General features: G+C 40.1%; 2 protein-coding genes across 5 annotated transcripts in view; one reads left to right on the top strand and one right to left on the bottom strand.

Moving 5' to 3' along the window:
- plch2a (phospholipase C, eta 2a) overlaps positions 1-10,650 on the bottom strand; it is a 90,304-nt gene extending 79,654 nt beyond the window's left edge. Inside the window, exons 1-2 of one of the 4 annotated variants that reach the window (XM_027011284.2) lie at positions 10,425-10,650; positions 5,956-6,510 (exon numbers count right to left, since the gene is read on the bottom strand). In XM_027011284.2, the coding sequence (XP_026867085.2) occupies positions 5,956-6,118 (163 nt within the window). In that variant the 5' untranslated portion in view covers positions 6,119-6,510; positions 10,425-10,650. The remainder of the gene's footprint in view (positions 1-5,955; positions 6,511-10,424) is intronic. The other 3 variants (XM_027011278.2, XM_027011285.2, XM_027011286.2) reach the window with 3 other exon arrangements.
- Positions 10,651-12,177: 1,527 nt separating this feature from the next.
- Positions 12,178-15,163, top strand: pex10 (peroxisomal biogenesis factor 10). Its single transcript, XM_027011317.2, has 6 exons — positions 12,178-12,636; positions 12,727-12,807; positions 12,897-13,306; positions 13,623-13,795; positions 14,229-14,364; positions 14,982-15,163. Exons 1-6 carry the CDS (start codon positions 12,525-12,527, stop codon positions 15,048-15,050), a joined length of 981 nt encoding a protein of 326 aa, XP_026867118.2. The 5' UTR covers positions 12,178-12,524; the 3' UTR covers positions 15,051-15,163.
- The last annotated feature ends 339 nt before the right edge of the window (positions 15,164-15,502 follow it).

Here is a 15,502-nt window from a genome sequence, read left to right as displayed (position 1 = left end):
CTTCAGTATGACCTGCTGTAAATGTTTATCTATGGATATTGCATGGCTATGAGCATAAATGTTTCAGTAAACTCATGTTTTAAATGATTTGGACTTTTTTGTCCCATCTTTGGCAATGCAGCAGATCTTTTTTATAACATGAGAGTGTTGGCAGTTAGGGAAGGCAATTGCTTAAGCAAACTGTCTTCCAATGAACCCTGAAACAGCAGCTTTTCAGAAGAATGACCAGCATTGCTTAGTACCTATCAACGCTGCCACATGACCAAGCATTAATGGGAGACAGCTGGTGTCTTCAAATCCCAATGATACTGGTAAACTGTAATAAATAATAAACTTCACTAAACAAGTTGTGTGAAGGGCTGGTCACTCAGGGGGGTCATAAAATTATATATATTTTTAACTATAAATTTATGGTGTGGATATTTCATTTTCCCCAGGGCACTGGCGTTCAAAGTCTCAGAGAGGAGATGGTTTACATTGCGCTGTGATGCCGGGTGACAAATTGGTACTGGACGCCCCATTGAAACATGCTCTGCAGATTATAGGGTAAATACATATTGTAGATGCAAAGTATTTGATCGTTTGGAAATAAACACTATCTACAAAATGAGCTACACTGATATAGACATGCCTTGGACACCTTGCCTTTACAAGATCTCACGTTTCAATGTGCTTGTACAGTTATAAAAGGTTTTGTGAATACTGAAGGCACTGAAATGCATTTTTACATTCCTTTATAAAACACAAACACACACCTCGGCTGTCTATCAAAATGCCAAATAAAGAACACCTCAGCACCGCATTTATAGAAAAATCTTTGCAAAAGTGACCCATTAAAGCAAAACCATAGCACAGCATAGCAACACCACAGCTTAGCTTTTTCAGATTTCTGTGCGCTAGCATTTGTGGCGCTCTGCATTGCGGCAAACAAACAAAGCGCCAGAGGTTGCAGTTCCAGGGCAAATGGCTGTGTATTTAGACCAATACCCTTCATCCCCCCACCTTAGCATATCGGCCCGATGCGTCCGTCTGATAGGGGCCTGAGCACCTCATTGGGGCTAGCTGAGATCATGAGCCTGGCCGCAACCAAGGTCGCATTTACAGTGAAGTACCATCTCGTACGCCGACAAACATCTGCTTTCACCGATAAGACCTAATGAGTTTTGCTTCTTTCTTTTGTGTCTCTCTTGGCATATTTTTCCCAAGGAAGGGGGGGAAGAAAAATCTATTAAGGAGACATGAAAATGGAATATTGAGCTCGGTTAGACGACAGGGGGTTCAGGTTTGTAGCTGCTGAAGCATATATATGCGCTGTTATACATGCAAATGCCAAAGTTAACCCTGCCAATCAAATGACTGGTGCATATATTAGCTTCATGACTTATGTATGAAGAGGGTGAAAGCCGACTCCCTCTCTTCATGCCGAGATATTGAATGTTTTTGTTTTTCACAAGCATGCACTCCAGCCCCGCCTGTGCTCCGAATGCTTTACCAACTGGTTTAATCTAGTCATATGCTGCCCTGGCTTCTGGATTCAAACCCATGCGTGCACTTACCAAACATTCAGACAGCAAAGATAAAATTAAACACACTTGCAGCTCCTTTAATGCACCAGTCCTGCACCAGTAAAAACAAGCCAGTAACCTTTGAAAAAAAATAGTATAATCTCTTTCAGGCCTATTGGTTAATCAATATGCCTGTATGACAGCGCATTGCTCAGTATGAAATATTGAAAAAGGCCGGCCGTGTGCGGTGCGGAGCAGACAGTTCACTGGTTTGGCCTCAGGCACCTGGCTGCATACTACCAGAATACAATAACACTGTTGGCTGTATCCAACCTGCGTTATAAGGCCCACAGCTCTTTACCAAATCAGAAAGTAAAGCAATGAATAATAAAGAGAAACTTTTTAAAAACAGCTTTTTAAAAAACCTTTTTGCTTTTGCAAAAAAACCTTTTTGCTTTTTAAAAAAACCTTTTGATTTTTTAACATTCTATTAAAAAAGGTTCACCACAGTAAAAAATGTAAAACCTGGAACTTGTTTTTTTTTTTTTAAATTCATGAACCAAGAGAGGACAAAATGAGTTTGGTACTGTAGCTCAGGGATGGGATGAGGAGGAAGCAGGAATGAACGCTGTAGGATTCTGAGAAGCAACTTGGTGGTGCTGAAGCATTGAAAGTATCCAAACTGCAAAAGGGCTCCACCATTGAGCAAGCGCACATACTAAAAAGGCATTTTGTATGTTTACTACGCTCACAAAAGATCAGAAGCCGTCTTGCATTAATTTTGCAACAGCAACAACCCTGGTTAGAGGTCTGTCTCTTTCACTCTTCCCTGTGTAAACGAGAATCTGAAAACCAAACTCAGACATCACTGTAGGCAGAGCAACAAGGGGGCATCCTCGCATGAATTCGTGAAACTGTAGAATTTCAGAAAGCATCAAACACATCTGTATAGCCCCCTGAACAAGCGTGGGGCAAAATGTACCTTTGATCAGAATGAACAGGGCCAGTGCCACGGCCTGGTGGGCAAGGCCACACTGTGGACAGTTCAGCGTTCTACACTGTTACTGCCACTTTCTTATTATTGTTTCACTGCAAAATAAAAAGTGTCCATTAAAAGCAGGAAATGTTGCTACAGTATGAGAGTAGTGGGAATAATTAGTGATAGATCTATCAATATTCTCTGTCGTGGGGCTGAAATGTGTAATAGCCTTTTTTTTAGCATGTATAGTCTGAAACACAATATTTGACCTGGTGATCCCAGGTGGACATGGAGAACTCGGGTGCAGTTCCGCCGCACTCTCTCGCCCCTCGACTGCTGTTTGGTTGTCCCACTAAGGGACTATGTAATGCTACAGTCTTACACTGATGAGAAAAAAAAGAGCAGGAAGGGGATGCTAGCCCAGGTCGGCAATATGGTTGCTTACAAGAACGTGCACCAGAGCGGTGTTTAAACAAAGGTGTCGGGGCCCAGCAGTCACGTAGACAGATGAGATTAGAAAAGGGAGGGGAAAGTAGCTGTTTAATTTTGGCTTGAAGATTGTTCATACTCTCCAGGGCAGAAGTAACCAAACATTTGCAGACTTCAGGTTTAGCAGGTGTGAATGAGGCAGCGTCCCAGTGTAATCAACAAAATCAATGTGTGACATGCCTCATGTCTGAGGTCAACTAAGGTCGGGGGATAAGCTAGAGCCATGCTAAAGATATTTTACATAATTTAGTCAATCGATCAACATACTTTAAAAAAGCTCTAAATATTTGAACTGTTAATATTTAGCTGTATATTTATCATTTCTGATGTCTACATAAAAATCTCAACTAAATCAACCACCAGCATAATGCCAATAAATATATAGGCTAAATATAATTAAAACATATTGGTGCTTATTATAAAGTGTTCTGTTTTAGTGTTTACATTGGCTATCTGAAAGCATTTAGGTATCCATAAAATGTGTGATGCTACAGTGCAGGCCACACCCCTATACCTACACACGTAGACCGCATTAGGAATGGGGTTTAAAAATGAACAAAAAGCTAATTTAAGCGGCTGCTGCTGCTATTGACTAAAAATAATGCAATTCAATTTAGAACACAAACATATGCTGTATAATGTAATAACACATGCCTTTGGGATTAGATAATTGCACTTTTTAAAATAATTGTTTAGTCGAGAGAGTGAGTGTCTGTGTCTTATGCAAAAAATGGAACAAATTCTGCCCTCTACTGGAGACTTGTCAATAACACTAAGACAGTTTAAACAAAAAGATAAAATTGAGGCATAAATAACAATAAATTACAATTGAAATAAAAGGAGTGTTTACATCATATGTGTCTATTATTGCTACAGTTTCTTCTTTCATTGGCTATATAATTTACAACAGAAACAAGACCTGGACTCACGTGCTTTGTGAGAAAAGTGTTGAGAAGAGGTGTGAAATGGCTTCTCAGACTAAGCATGACTCAGGTGAGCTCCCCAGTCAAGAGCATCACTGAAAGTGATCAACCACACTGACATCAATAAAAGGCTTTTCTGAACCACCCCATCCCATGTGAGGTGTACTTGAGGCCAGCTCATATAAACACACTTAAACCAAGCTTTTGGTTACCCAGGTTTTTCACAACCGTAGAAGGTTGACTGGCAGTAGTGTTATCGCAGGACATTCCAGAACATGGCGTGCATAACAGATGTGCCGTAGCCTAATTACTCAGTTGGTGCGTAGGGCTGATGAAGACGGCCTGAGCTGTTCGCAATCACGCGTTTGTCGCTTGGCCACAGCGCGCCCGGCCATGGCCTGTCAGGGCGTGTTGTGGAGTGATGCAGTAAACAGGGGTCTGGTTTGTCTGAAATCAAACCCGAAACATGACAACACACTAGATTGGAGACAAGCCAAGGCAAGGTACCTCTGCGTGGTGCTAAACTCAATTAGAATGAATAGGTGTAACGGCAAGACAGTTAGAGGCCAAGAATTGGTGACCCAGTTTTCATGGAAGGCAGGACCAGAGCTGTGATGTTCCTCATGCACTTCATGAATGACAAAATGACCTCGAGTCATGTGAACTGTCCTTCAAACATTTCCTTTCCAGGAATTTTCTCATCAGAATAAAAGCATTGGTGTTCAGGGGTGCAATTAAGGAACACAACAAACACAAGCCTTTCAGACAGTTTGCCACTGTCACACAGGCACAGGTCATTTCGCATGTTCCAGAATCTGTTCATATTTATCACTGCTACAACACTTCTGACCACAAGAAATCCTAAGGCAGAGGTAACAGAGTAACCAGCCAGGCCACATTTTTTCAGGAACATTTCAGTCAATGTAATCAGGAGCTATTGAACCCTGGCTTCAGGTGCGGGGGTAGCTGGAATCCAATAAAAGGCTGGGACACAACAAGAACATGAGCAGACCAGGGGTTCCTGGAGGGCGGCATTAGGAAGCTAAAGCCTGAGAAATCATTCAAGAGGTAAAAGGGGTTGGCTTGTTTGGATGCTTGCATCCAGAACCACTCGAGAAAACACATATATAAAATACCATGTCTACACAACCTATATGATGAATAGCTAATTATTTGTTTTGCACAAACACTGCCTTCATGAACCGCAGGTGTCAAGAGAGCTTCGTGGCTCTGTATACATAACAGTCTGACACACCACAACAACATATTGTAGACTGCTGCACATATGGAGCTGGTGAGAAAGCTAATCAGGATGTGCTTTCCAGCAGGATTCCATTTCCAATTCACCAGAAATTCATTAACAATAATTGCCCATTGCTGTCTGCCATTATCATATGCTAGCATATATTCATGCCAGATAGTTTAGTCATTAGCTCCAGGCCATTCAAATGTTATGATGAGGGGTGATGATTCTTTGAACGGTTGTTATCTGTACAGGCTTCGAAAGCTTTCATTATAATAGTCAACTAATAGTCTACAGTGTACAGTAACAGTAGAATAATACAGGTCTGATCACATGTGGAGGTAATCCTGACAATGCAGCATGACAGGGAAATGTACAATGAAATGAGACACAATACAAATGTTGAAATAGATAACTTTAAAACATAATTAAAAATATCACTGGATTAAGTACTATGCTAGTCATGCAGCAGAACAATTGCAGTGTGTTTTGTGTCACATGTTTTGTGTCACACAGCAAGCAAACTTGTTTGGAGTCACTTTGTAATGGAGGATGGTATTACATGTTACCTTTCTTCTTTTTTTAACCCCTTGTGTGGTAACTGACTGAAACACAACATAACCATAAGCACCAAGCCTAGATCTGAATCTATCAATCAGGTGAAAAAATATTCCTTGTTACAGCAGATAAGGACAAAGACATTTACTGTCATGTCATTATAACTCTTCTTTATAGAGAAAAGGCAGCACAGCACAACCACTAGTCTGCAACAGCTTCTCAATATCCACTTTTGGACTCTTAGCCCCATTCACTTACCAACAGCGGTGAAGTTGGCAGACAAGAAGAAGTTCGAGTGTCTGCTCCGGAAAGAGTCACTGTCACTGGTGAAAGCCAAGGACTTCATAGACAGACTGGGAGAGTCTATGTCTGCACTCTGCCCTCCAGATTGCAGGGATGCATTTAAAGAGACTGTATCCATGGTATTTAGTTTCCCTCACCTTGGAAAGCAAAGGTGAATGTGTACAAAAGAGCTGAGTCCAAAGTCATTTATGATCTGGTATCACTTTGAAGCCAGCGGGTCCTGTCGACTCCAGGTATCCACAAGGTGTTGGCCAGAACTGGATATCGGCTATTGCATCTCAGTTCTCGCTTAGTCCGAGGGATGCCAGAAGTTCAGTAGACGTTCCGTCGACATCCCCAGTGAGCCTGGAGTGGTGCTCTGAGTTTATAGTGTCTGGGGGTGGCAGGATGTCTGGGTGGAGGTTTGACTGATGATGGTGATAATGTGAAGAGCTTCCTCTGTGGGTTCCACTACTTTTCTAACCCCCAGGCAGCTGCTCAGTGCTGGGGCAAGGTAGAGTGAGAAAGGACCTGATGACACAATGCAAACATGTACAGATTAGGTACTTCAAATGCACAGTATGTGGACTTTCAAGACCATCTCCGCAGATCAACAGAAATCAACTGGGGTTTTTTTTATGTATGAACATTAATGCTCTTTATTACACAGCCATATTGATATGAACTGTCACAAATTCTCTTAAAGAGATCTCAAACATAAATTCCCGCACAAAGAAAATTGTAAGGGGAGCATAGAAACACTTGCTGTGACATCTCTATACAAATATTTGTTATGTTTGTACAAAGCTGTCTGCAAATGAATATATGCCAGACATTGATTTATAAATGTAAACAGATAGTAATGCACACAGAAAACAGACACGTGCAATGACTCAGTGTAGCATTTCACACCAGAATAAGCACAATTGTCTAAGATGCATGCAGAGAAGTGTAAACATAGTTTCACAATTGAGCAACTTAAATAACTCAAATAAAGTTAATGCCAGACTAACCTCTGACACTCCTTATACAATGCAGTAAAACACAGCATGCAACACTGGACAGAATTGCGAATGTTATTCAAAATGTGCAGCCTGCCCACTCGGGGTAAAAGGTCACCAGATGGAAGGCATTGTGATCCTAACCTTGACATTTTGTGAGGATCTGATGCTTTTCTGACATTGCTGTTGTCATCCAGTCGATCTGAAATTCAACCACTGCAAGCTGTGGAAAGCTTCAGTTCCACATTTTGGAAAGTAAATATTAAGATCACACTGGGGAACTCTTGCTTTGCAAAAGATTCACTGCTACGCTGAGAGAGATTTGTCGCCTAGTCCTTATTTGCTTATATCTCTATGTTTTTCAACTGAGAAAGGGCGTAATTATTCTCCATGTAATACCTCATAACGTAATAATTGGCAACATGTCTAATTAACACGGGTTAATTAGCACTTTATCAGCGAGGACCTTTACACTGAGCATGAAACACGAGATACATGAAACAGGCCACGTTGTGTCATCTTTCATTCATTTCCTTTTTCCTTCAACAGAGACGTTTTGAGCAGAGAGAAAAATAAGAGAAGGCTTATATTTGAAAGATGAGTGCTGACAAGTTAAGGAAACACCTCTCCATTTTTCTACATGAGGATTTTATTTGGCAAAAAAAAAAAAAGAAAATGGCCACTACCCAACTTTCTTTTCCTTCAGCCCAACACACCCTTCCATGATACAGACACACACACATGCATGCACTCACTCACACACACACACACACACACACACACACGGTCAAACACAAATCACTTGACTCCATACTGCACTTTAAAATGACAAAACCACGAAGGACCTGCAAGGAGTTGTGGCTTAGACAAAACTTAAACCAACTACCTCCTCACGTCAGAACAATGGGACAGTGTTGCTTCTGAGCGGCTGCTGGGAAAGGCTATGACAAGTTTGGGCCTGAGGGCCACACGACTAGGCATGTTAGCAAAACCGAACACCTGGCTATAGGCAACAGGCAGGACAGCATGGGGGAAACCACCCAAACATCTGCTGCCAAGTGATGGGCCTCCACTCGAAGCATGACAAATATGTCTGGTTCCTACTGATTCCCGTAGAAACAGGAAATGAAATCTGTGCTAATCATAGAGCAATATAAATAAAAAAGCCTTTTCGAAGTACTAAGCAATCCATAGCAGGCTAATTAAGTCAGAAACAAATAATCAGCTATTCCAAGAGCACATTTACTGGTTTGCAAAAAATACTTTGATTTGAACACAAGTCAGTGAAACTGAATGCAATTTTTAAATTAGTTTATGCTAACTGATGAGAACTAGAATTGCAGTCCTTACTTTCTTGGGACAAGTGTGAAATGGAGAAAGTGGAAAGTAAACTACTGACAAGTAGAACAAAAACACCATGTTCTGAGGGACAGTAAGTAGGAACAGCGAATCAGGAAGGCCCCTGTCTGATCTTTCATCCCACCTGACTCACTTCTGAATCTCCCTATAGTAAAAAAACAAAAGCTTTTGTGTACCAAGCCATTTAGATTGCTGACAGATACACAAGCGTGCATGCAAGTGCTGGCCGTTAATTCTTTACCCTTGCACAGCTACTGTGAAGGGCCGCTGTCACTTCTGGGCCCTTCTGGGCCCATTTTGGAGAGTTGCAGGTTTATATGCATATTGTTCTAGCAGGGATTTAAACTACCACACTATGCCTTGACCAGCAAGGACTTTGCTGCATGCAAGAGATGCAGTCATCTTATTTGTTGGTCACACTGATATGACAACCTGTGGGCAGATTACTGAGAGAAGATACATTTGAGGCCCTGAACAAAAACCCTTTTGAAGAGGCATATTTATTTTCAACATGACCTCATGTTAATCTGTCATACATTTTTAACGATAGATGCTGTCAACACACTTTCAAAGAGCATGCTTGCAAACAACAGCGATCAGCACTTTAGCAGTTGCATTTATGATCCAGCAAAAAGCAGCACTTTAAATAATAACAAAAATCAACAAATGTTCTTATTTAAATATTGTACATACATAAGGGGATATTCAGCCATAAGTTGGGAGAAAATGAGTCCCGTTTCAATAATAGTCATCGCATTAGTGAAATAAAGATTGCGTTCCTCATGAAGGACCAGCAGTAAGGCTGGGTAAATGTGGTGAAACATGGTGGAGTTCTGACAGTTGAGCAAGAAATGCAACTCATGAAACATGCAGTGCCACTTGCTTCCAAAATTTTTCTAATGTACTTTTATGGAGTATTTAATGTTATTACAGTCTTCATCATTTACATCACTGATTAAAGTTTGTATTTTTAGGTTTGTGTTAGCTTGCAGTTTTTTTGTTTTTTAGATTTTTTGTGTTAAATGTTTTGCTTTATCCAAAATGCTCTAGGAACTAAAATATGGAATACAAATTCTCCATCTTAGGGCCTTTATCATAACAGCAAATATATGTTGACAAGATCACACATATGGTAATATTAGATAAGAGATTACTTAAAATACTTGAGAAGAAAGTCAAGTTAAAATGTACATGGACTTTATTCTGCCTGGTGGCTATGTAATAAGAAAAGTACCATTCACACAGGCAGATGTTTGCTGTTTAATCAACAGGTGGTTTTATGTAACCCCCCGAGTTGCTTTTTGGCACACAGAGTGGAAAACACAATAGGCCTTTTCACTACTTTTCAACCGACAGGTTCCTGTTGCATCTCGCAATGCAGCCCACAACACACACATATGAATGCAAAAAAGGTTTTAGAACGTAGTTTTTGAACTGGGCTTTCTTTGAGGTGTGTAGAAACGGCCGGCCTATTTCAGACGAATGTCTACAGAAGACTGCACAGATTTTCCAACCCAACAAACTCCACTCTGCATCAGACAACGAGGAACAGGAGCCCAAATGGCTAATAAAACACACTGTAAACCTTTGAAAAAGCATAAATGGAGGGGTGTTCCTTGTCTAAATACACAGGTTAACGTCTAATTTATGGGTGCCTGATTCACAGTTTAGCCTCAGGCACAAGACGGGTTTCACTAGACGTTATTCCACTCCAAGCAATGATCAAAAACACAGCCTCGTGCTATGTCGAGCATGACAGCATGCAAACTCTGAATGGCTGTCCTAAAAAACCCCACTCCATGACCATACAGTTCAAGATCACCTGAAGACACTTCTCTTTATCCTCCCCCACTCCGTTTATGTTCCCCGTCTTTCTCTCAGGTGAGGGGTGTTATGTTTCCTTGCACTGAAGCCCTCAAGGTGAAAACCTGACTCAATCTAGGAAACCGACCCCAGCGTCGCACAGATCTAAGTCCGGATCTACACCTGGGCATTCGTGTTCACCCGTGCAGTTCTCAACAATATCTCCTTATCTACGTTTCTCCGCACCCTTCAGAAAAGCATTAATGTGAGGTGTCGTGTTACCTTTTTAAAAGACGAGTCTTACTAGAGCTGAAGGTGGCAGTTCCCAGACTTAGTGTCTAACTGCTATGGTGATAGAAACAAACTCTTGTGTCTCTTCATACAGTTCTTCTCCTCTCCTGTCTTGTCAACTGAGCGTGTTCGGATATATAAATGCCCAATATAGTTCAGGCACACCACTCCATGCTCCAGGTAAAGGAAGTTTCCTGATGTCTTGGGAAAGCTCTTTGTCCACAGTGGGTGTTCCCATATGGGGCAACAGCCCTGAGTCAACACCGGACAAGTAAGGGCAAAGGAGTCTTTGCAGTAGTGGGCGGGTAGTTTGATGGGTTGCGGATGGAAGAAGCACATGCTGTGTACATGATTACTGGGGACGGTTTAGGACAAATCAGGTCCAAAAGTAGTGTTTATTCTTTGTTTCATGTCTTTGTTGTCGTACAGTGTTTATGGATTTAATTATATCATTTATAGATTTACATAATATATTTAAATGTAAGATTGTAAGTAACCAATTAGACCATGGCCAATTCAATTCAGCAAATCATCCATTTATTGATTTAAATATTTAGCTTTGGACCACCGCGGGCCTTTGTTTTGTCCAGTGGGAGGCAGTTAGAGTATTAACCTGACATAGCAATGCCTAACAACAAGACATTCATGAATTAACTCAAAAGAGCAAAGTCCTGACCGTACCACCATTTGTTTTTTTATTGCACTGCTGTTCAAAACAAATAACACTATAAGGAGAATTTAACATTTTCCAGTTTTAATTATACCAGTTTTAATTATAAATAAACAAACAGATATATAGACAATAAATATGTTGAATAATAGACTATGCTTGACATTAATGTCATTTTATAACTCATCCTAGAATCTCTCTGATGTAGTAGACTTACATTTTGAAAGATCAAAATAAGGACACAAAAATCCGTTTCGAGACCACACATTAGATGTTGCTGTTTTAAATCTAAACAAAATGGTAGCTTATTTAATAAAGTAGCTGAAAGAACTCAGTTTTCAGCAGCTGACACACAACCATTTGCATTTATATCTTATCCAAATATCCTCCCCCAGTATTTGCACAAAGTATAAACATTACCATGAAGAGAAAAAAAAATCCACCCTACCTCAATGACACAGGATCTTCTAACTTTGATCCCACTGTTACTGTAGAATGTATAGTTATCCTCTACACCATCTAACTCTAGCCTGCAAGAATTCACAAGTATCTTTCAATGTAAGAGCTCCTCCTCATGTGTAAACAGAGCCCGCAGTCCCCTGACTGCCATAGTGAGTAAGTACGTTTCTACAAGTCTTTAATCAAGCAAGTTCTGCAGCCCCCGGACCCGCCCACACACACAAAATCTGGTGACCAGCCTTAAGTATGGATTTATTTATTTATTTATTTTATGTACTATAGAGCATTTTCTTTATTTGCGGTCGTACTCCCAATGTATCAAAGGAAAAAGAAAACACAGAGTCGTCATTAATAGCATGAGCATTCCCCCGAGTTTTATTTAGTACAAATTGAAATTTCGTTAAGTATTTTATAGTGGAAAAAAAACAGTGTAAACATTAGGTATGCAAAGCAAAAGAAGACAATGACGAAGAGACATAAAGTAAAAGAGCACATTAAGGGGACAAAACCAGGTCTCTGGATTAGGTGCTGTAAATCCAGACTGTGACGCCTGAGCCAGCCGACGAATGGGAACGCTCGCTTCAACCCACGTGACTAACACGGAACTGTCTGTAGTACGCGTTGCGTCTTCGTACGAGAGCTGTTATGCAGCTAGCTAGCTATTCGTGTACTTTCGTGAATAGGTTTGTGAATGTTTACTGAATATATATCTATAAAATAGATTTATGAACGTAGATATGTGAATATACATTGTATTCATTTTAGTATCTTATTCTCCATCTGCATTATCGCAGTACTTTGGGTGGCTTAGCAAGATAGCTATCTTATACGTATTGGACTTTCCCCATGGCTGTTATTACATCTTAGGTGACACATGTAGCTAACAAGCACGATTCCTCTCAAATATGTCAACATAATCCACCAATGTCAAAGGTTCTCAAGCTACTAAACCTCTAGCTATAATGCCACTTGTTCACGCCAACCAACCGCAGTTGATTCGCTCTTCTCAGAAGGATGAGTACTATCAAACCAGTCTCAGAAATCATGCCAACGACGTTTTCCAAGCTATTGCTGGTAAGTACTGCTAATGGAAATGACATGATCTTTTTAAAATACACCTGGCTATAAATATTTGCACCTGGCTATAAATTACACGTCTCCCAGGCTCCAAACGATGGCTTCAGTGGAGAAAAGAAATCGAATTGCTGTCAGACCTTACATACTATGTACTAACAACTCTCTCAGGTACAACACCTCTTTGACAAATAATTAATGAGATAACTGTTTGTTTGTTTTTAAGCACGTAAACTGCATTCATGTTGATTTCCACACAGGATATCAGACTTTAGGAGAGGAATATGTCAGCATTGTCCAAGTCGACCCCACCAATCGTAGGATTCCCTCCCGAACACGGAGAGGTGCCTTCATTTTTTTTCATACCTTCTTGCCATACCTCCTGGACAAGCTCCTGGTCTGCGTTGAACACGAGCTGGAGGCAGAAGAGGACGAGGTCAACCAGAATGCCCAGCGAGAAGCAGCATTAACCTGGAGCCCAGTGTCTTATGTGAAGGCTTGGATACAGAGAGCTGTTAGGATGCTGAATGAGCAACAGAGGAAATCCCTCAAACCTGTGGTCTTCGCAGTGCAACAGGGAGTCACCATCTTACACAGGGTGCATGTGGCACTGTTCTATATTAGTGGTGTCTTTTATCATTTGGCCAAAAGGACTACAGGCATCAGCTATGTAAGTTAAACTTTCTTCCCAGTTGCTTTCCAATATGGCCCTTAGTAGGGTAATAAGTACCTAATGGTAGAAGCTTTAAATAGGCATACAACAGCTATAACTGCCGTAACTCTGTATTTCCTGTTATGTTATTGTATTGAGTCATAAACATAGTTAAGTAATAACATTAGAATATACATGTCTCATAAAAACTATTAATATTCTAAACTATAAGATTCTGTACTTGTGTGAAGTATGAGCTGTTATAACATTATTTTCTTAAAACATATTATTGTCTGGTGCTTAATTACAAAGACAACCTAAATTTCTTTTCCAGCTCAGAGTGCATGGAATGACAGGGGATGACAGAACTATCCGCACCAGTTATCGGCTCTTAGGGGCTGTCTCTCTACTGCAGCTGGCCATCACTCTGACACTGCAGTTTAACAACCTGAGACAGAGACAGCGTGCCAGGCAGGAGTGGAAGCAGCACAGGAACCTTTCCTCAAGGTGGGGCGATGCCCACATCTAATATTAACTAACACTGCACACTACATAGAACCTTCCCTCAAGATGGGGCAATGCCCAGATCTAATATTAACAAACACTACAAACAAAAGGTTCATTTTAAAAGTGGGAAGCCTGAGGCAGTGAAGCAACCCAGTTGCTTACTGAGGTGAACAGCAGTGTTATAATTGTGAAAATCTTTGAGGCTAGAATAAGGCCTTGTTTTGCTAAATACTCTAATAAATAGCAGAAATAATACATTTCTGTCAAAGAAAATCTGATTTCATTTGACCATATTTCACACCATATATCACTTACCTTACTAAACGCAGCTACCTGTTACAATCAGCCGCATTTCCTGAATCTCTACTATTATGACCAGTAGTTATTGTGAGTTTTGCTGTCTTACAGATTTGCCATTTTTGTCTCTGCTCAGCCCACAGGCTTCCAAGTCCCCATCCTCTAAAGCGCCTCGTTGTATCCTGTGCTTGGAAGACAGGAGACACTCCACCACAACCCCTTGTGGCCATCTCTTCTGCTGGGAGTGTATCACAGAATGGTGTAACACTAAGGCTAGTCCTTTAAATAATCTAAACATCCAAGTGCACGCTTCATTTACTTTGACTGCAATATACTGTATAATTAAAACCCCCTTACATCCCAAGGTCCCATTGGTGGATCTAGATGTTCATTCCCCACTTGTTGCTGTGTAATATAAGAGCCAATTAAGAACTATTGGATTGTTTATGGTTAATTAAAACAATTGGAAATTGATACATATATTTAATTTATATTATAGATTTATATTTCATTATGTTTCACTGCTTAACCTTAACTCTGATATAATTTACAGAGTTTACAAGGTTTTTTTTTTTTGTTGGACGAAGGTTTTTTTGACTGTGTGCTTGACAATTTAATTTAAATGTTTTTCAAGTTAACATTTTAAAAAGAAATAATTTTGTCTTGTCATTCATGTTACAAAGATGCACTTGTTAGACTGACTCCAGTTGCAAGGATGAATATTAGAGTGCCACATCTTTCATGTTAGTTCTAGTGTAGTTACTGAGTAGTTACCAAATGAGAGGCTGTGTTTACATATGCTAGTTTGCTTTTAGTTTGTAAGTATAAAAATATCCTTGACATTCCAATTTTTCAAGATTACAAGGAACTTGACTATTTTTTATTGCAGACGGAGTGTCCACTGTGTCGAGAGAAATTTCAGCCACATCGACTGGTTTATCTGAGAAGCTACAAGTAGCTGGATGATACACAAAAATGACTTGACTGTGTTTCTATTCTGCCATAATGTGCAAGAATTAATTTTTTGTGGTAATTATATTTATAATGAAAATAAATGTGTAATGCGACAAATTTTTTGTGTGGCTTTTTAAAATAATGTTGGACATGGTGCATTACTGACTGAAGCCTGACTGTTTATAAGGGAAGACATGCCAGTTAATGAAGTAAATGGGGAAAAGGAAGATAATAATAATAACTCCCTGTGGCAGTGAGGTTTTAATGTGAATTAATGATCTTGACAGAAGTGAATTGTCATCCATTTAATTGAACCTTCTCAGGCATCACGCTACATAACCCTACAGGCATAACACTAACATTACATTGTCATATCAGAGTTTCCAGATGTAGTCAAACATCATAACTTAATTTCTTATAAGATATGCTGAGCTACAAAGTTGATGGATGCGTTGC

The sequence above is a fragment of the Electrophorus electricus genome, chromosome 18 (genome assembly GCF_013358815.1).
Source record: "Electrophorus electricus isolate fEleEle1 chromosome 18, fEleEle1.pri, whole genome shotgun sequence".
In the NCBI taxonomy this organism is placed as follows: domain Eukaryota; kingdom Metazoa; phylum Chordata; class Actinopteri; order Gymnotiformes; family Gymnotidae; genus Electrophorus; species Electrophorus electricus.
This window is presented reverse-complemented; position numbering and strand designations above follow the sequence as displayed.

What these genes read in the sequence shown, in the direction of transcription:
- pex10 (XM_027011317.2), top strand. Translation starts at nt 12,525, where the DNA reads ATGCCACTTGTTCACGCCAACCAACCGCAGTTGATTCGCTCTTCTCAG. An exon ending in GGACTACAGGCATCAGCTAT is followed by an intron (nt 13,307 to 13,622) that starts GTAAGTTAAACT and finishes TTTCTTTTCCAG; the next exon opens with CTCAGAGTGCATGGAATGAC. An exon ending in CACAGGAACCTTTCCTCAAG is followed by an intron (nt 13,796 to 14,228) that starts GTGGGGCGATGC and finishes GTCTCTGCTCAG; the next exon opens with CCCACAGGCTTCCAAGTCCC.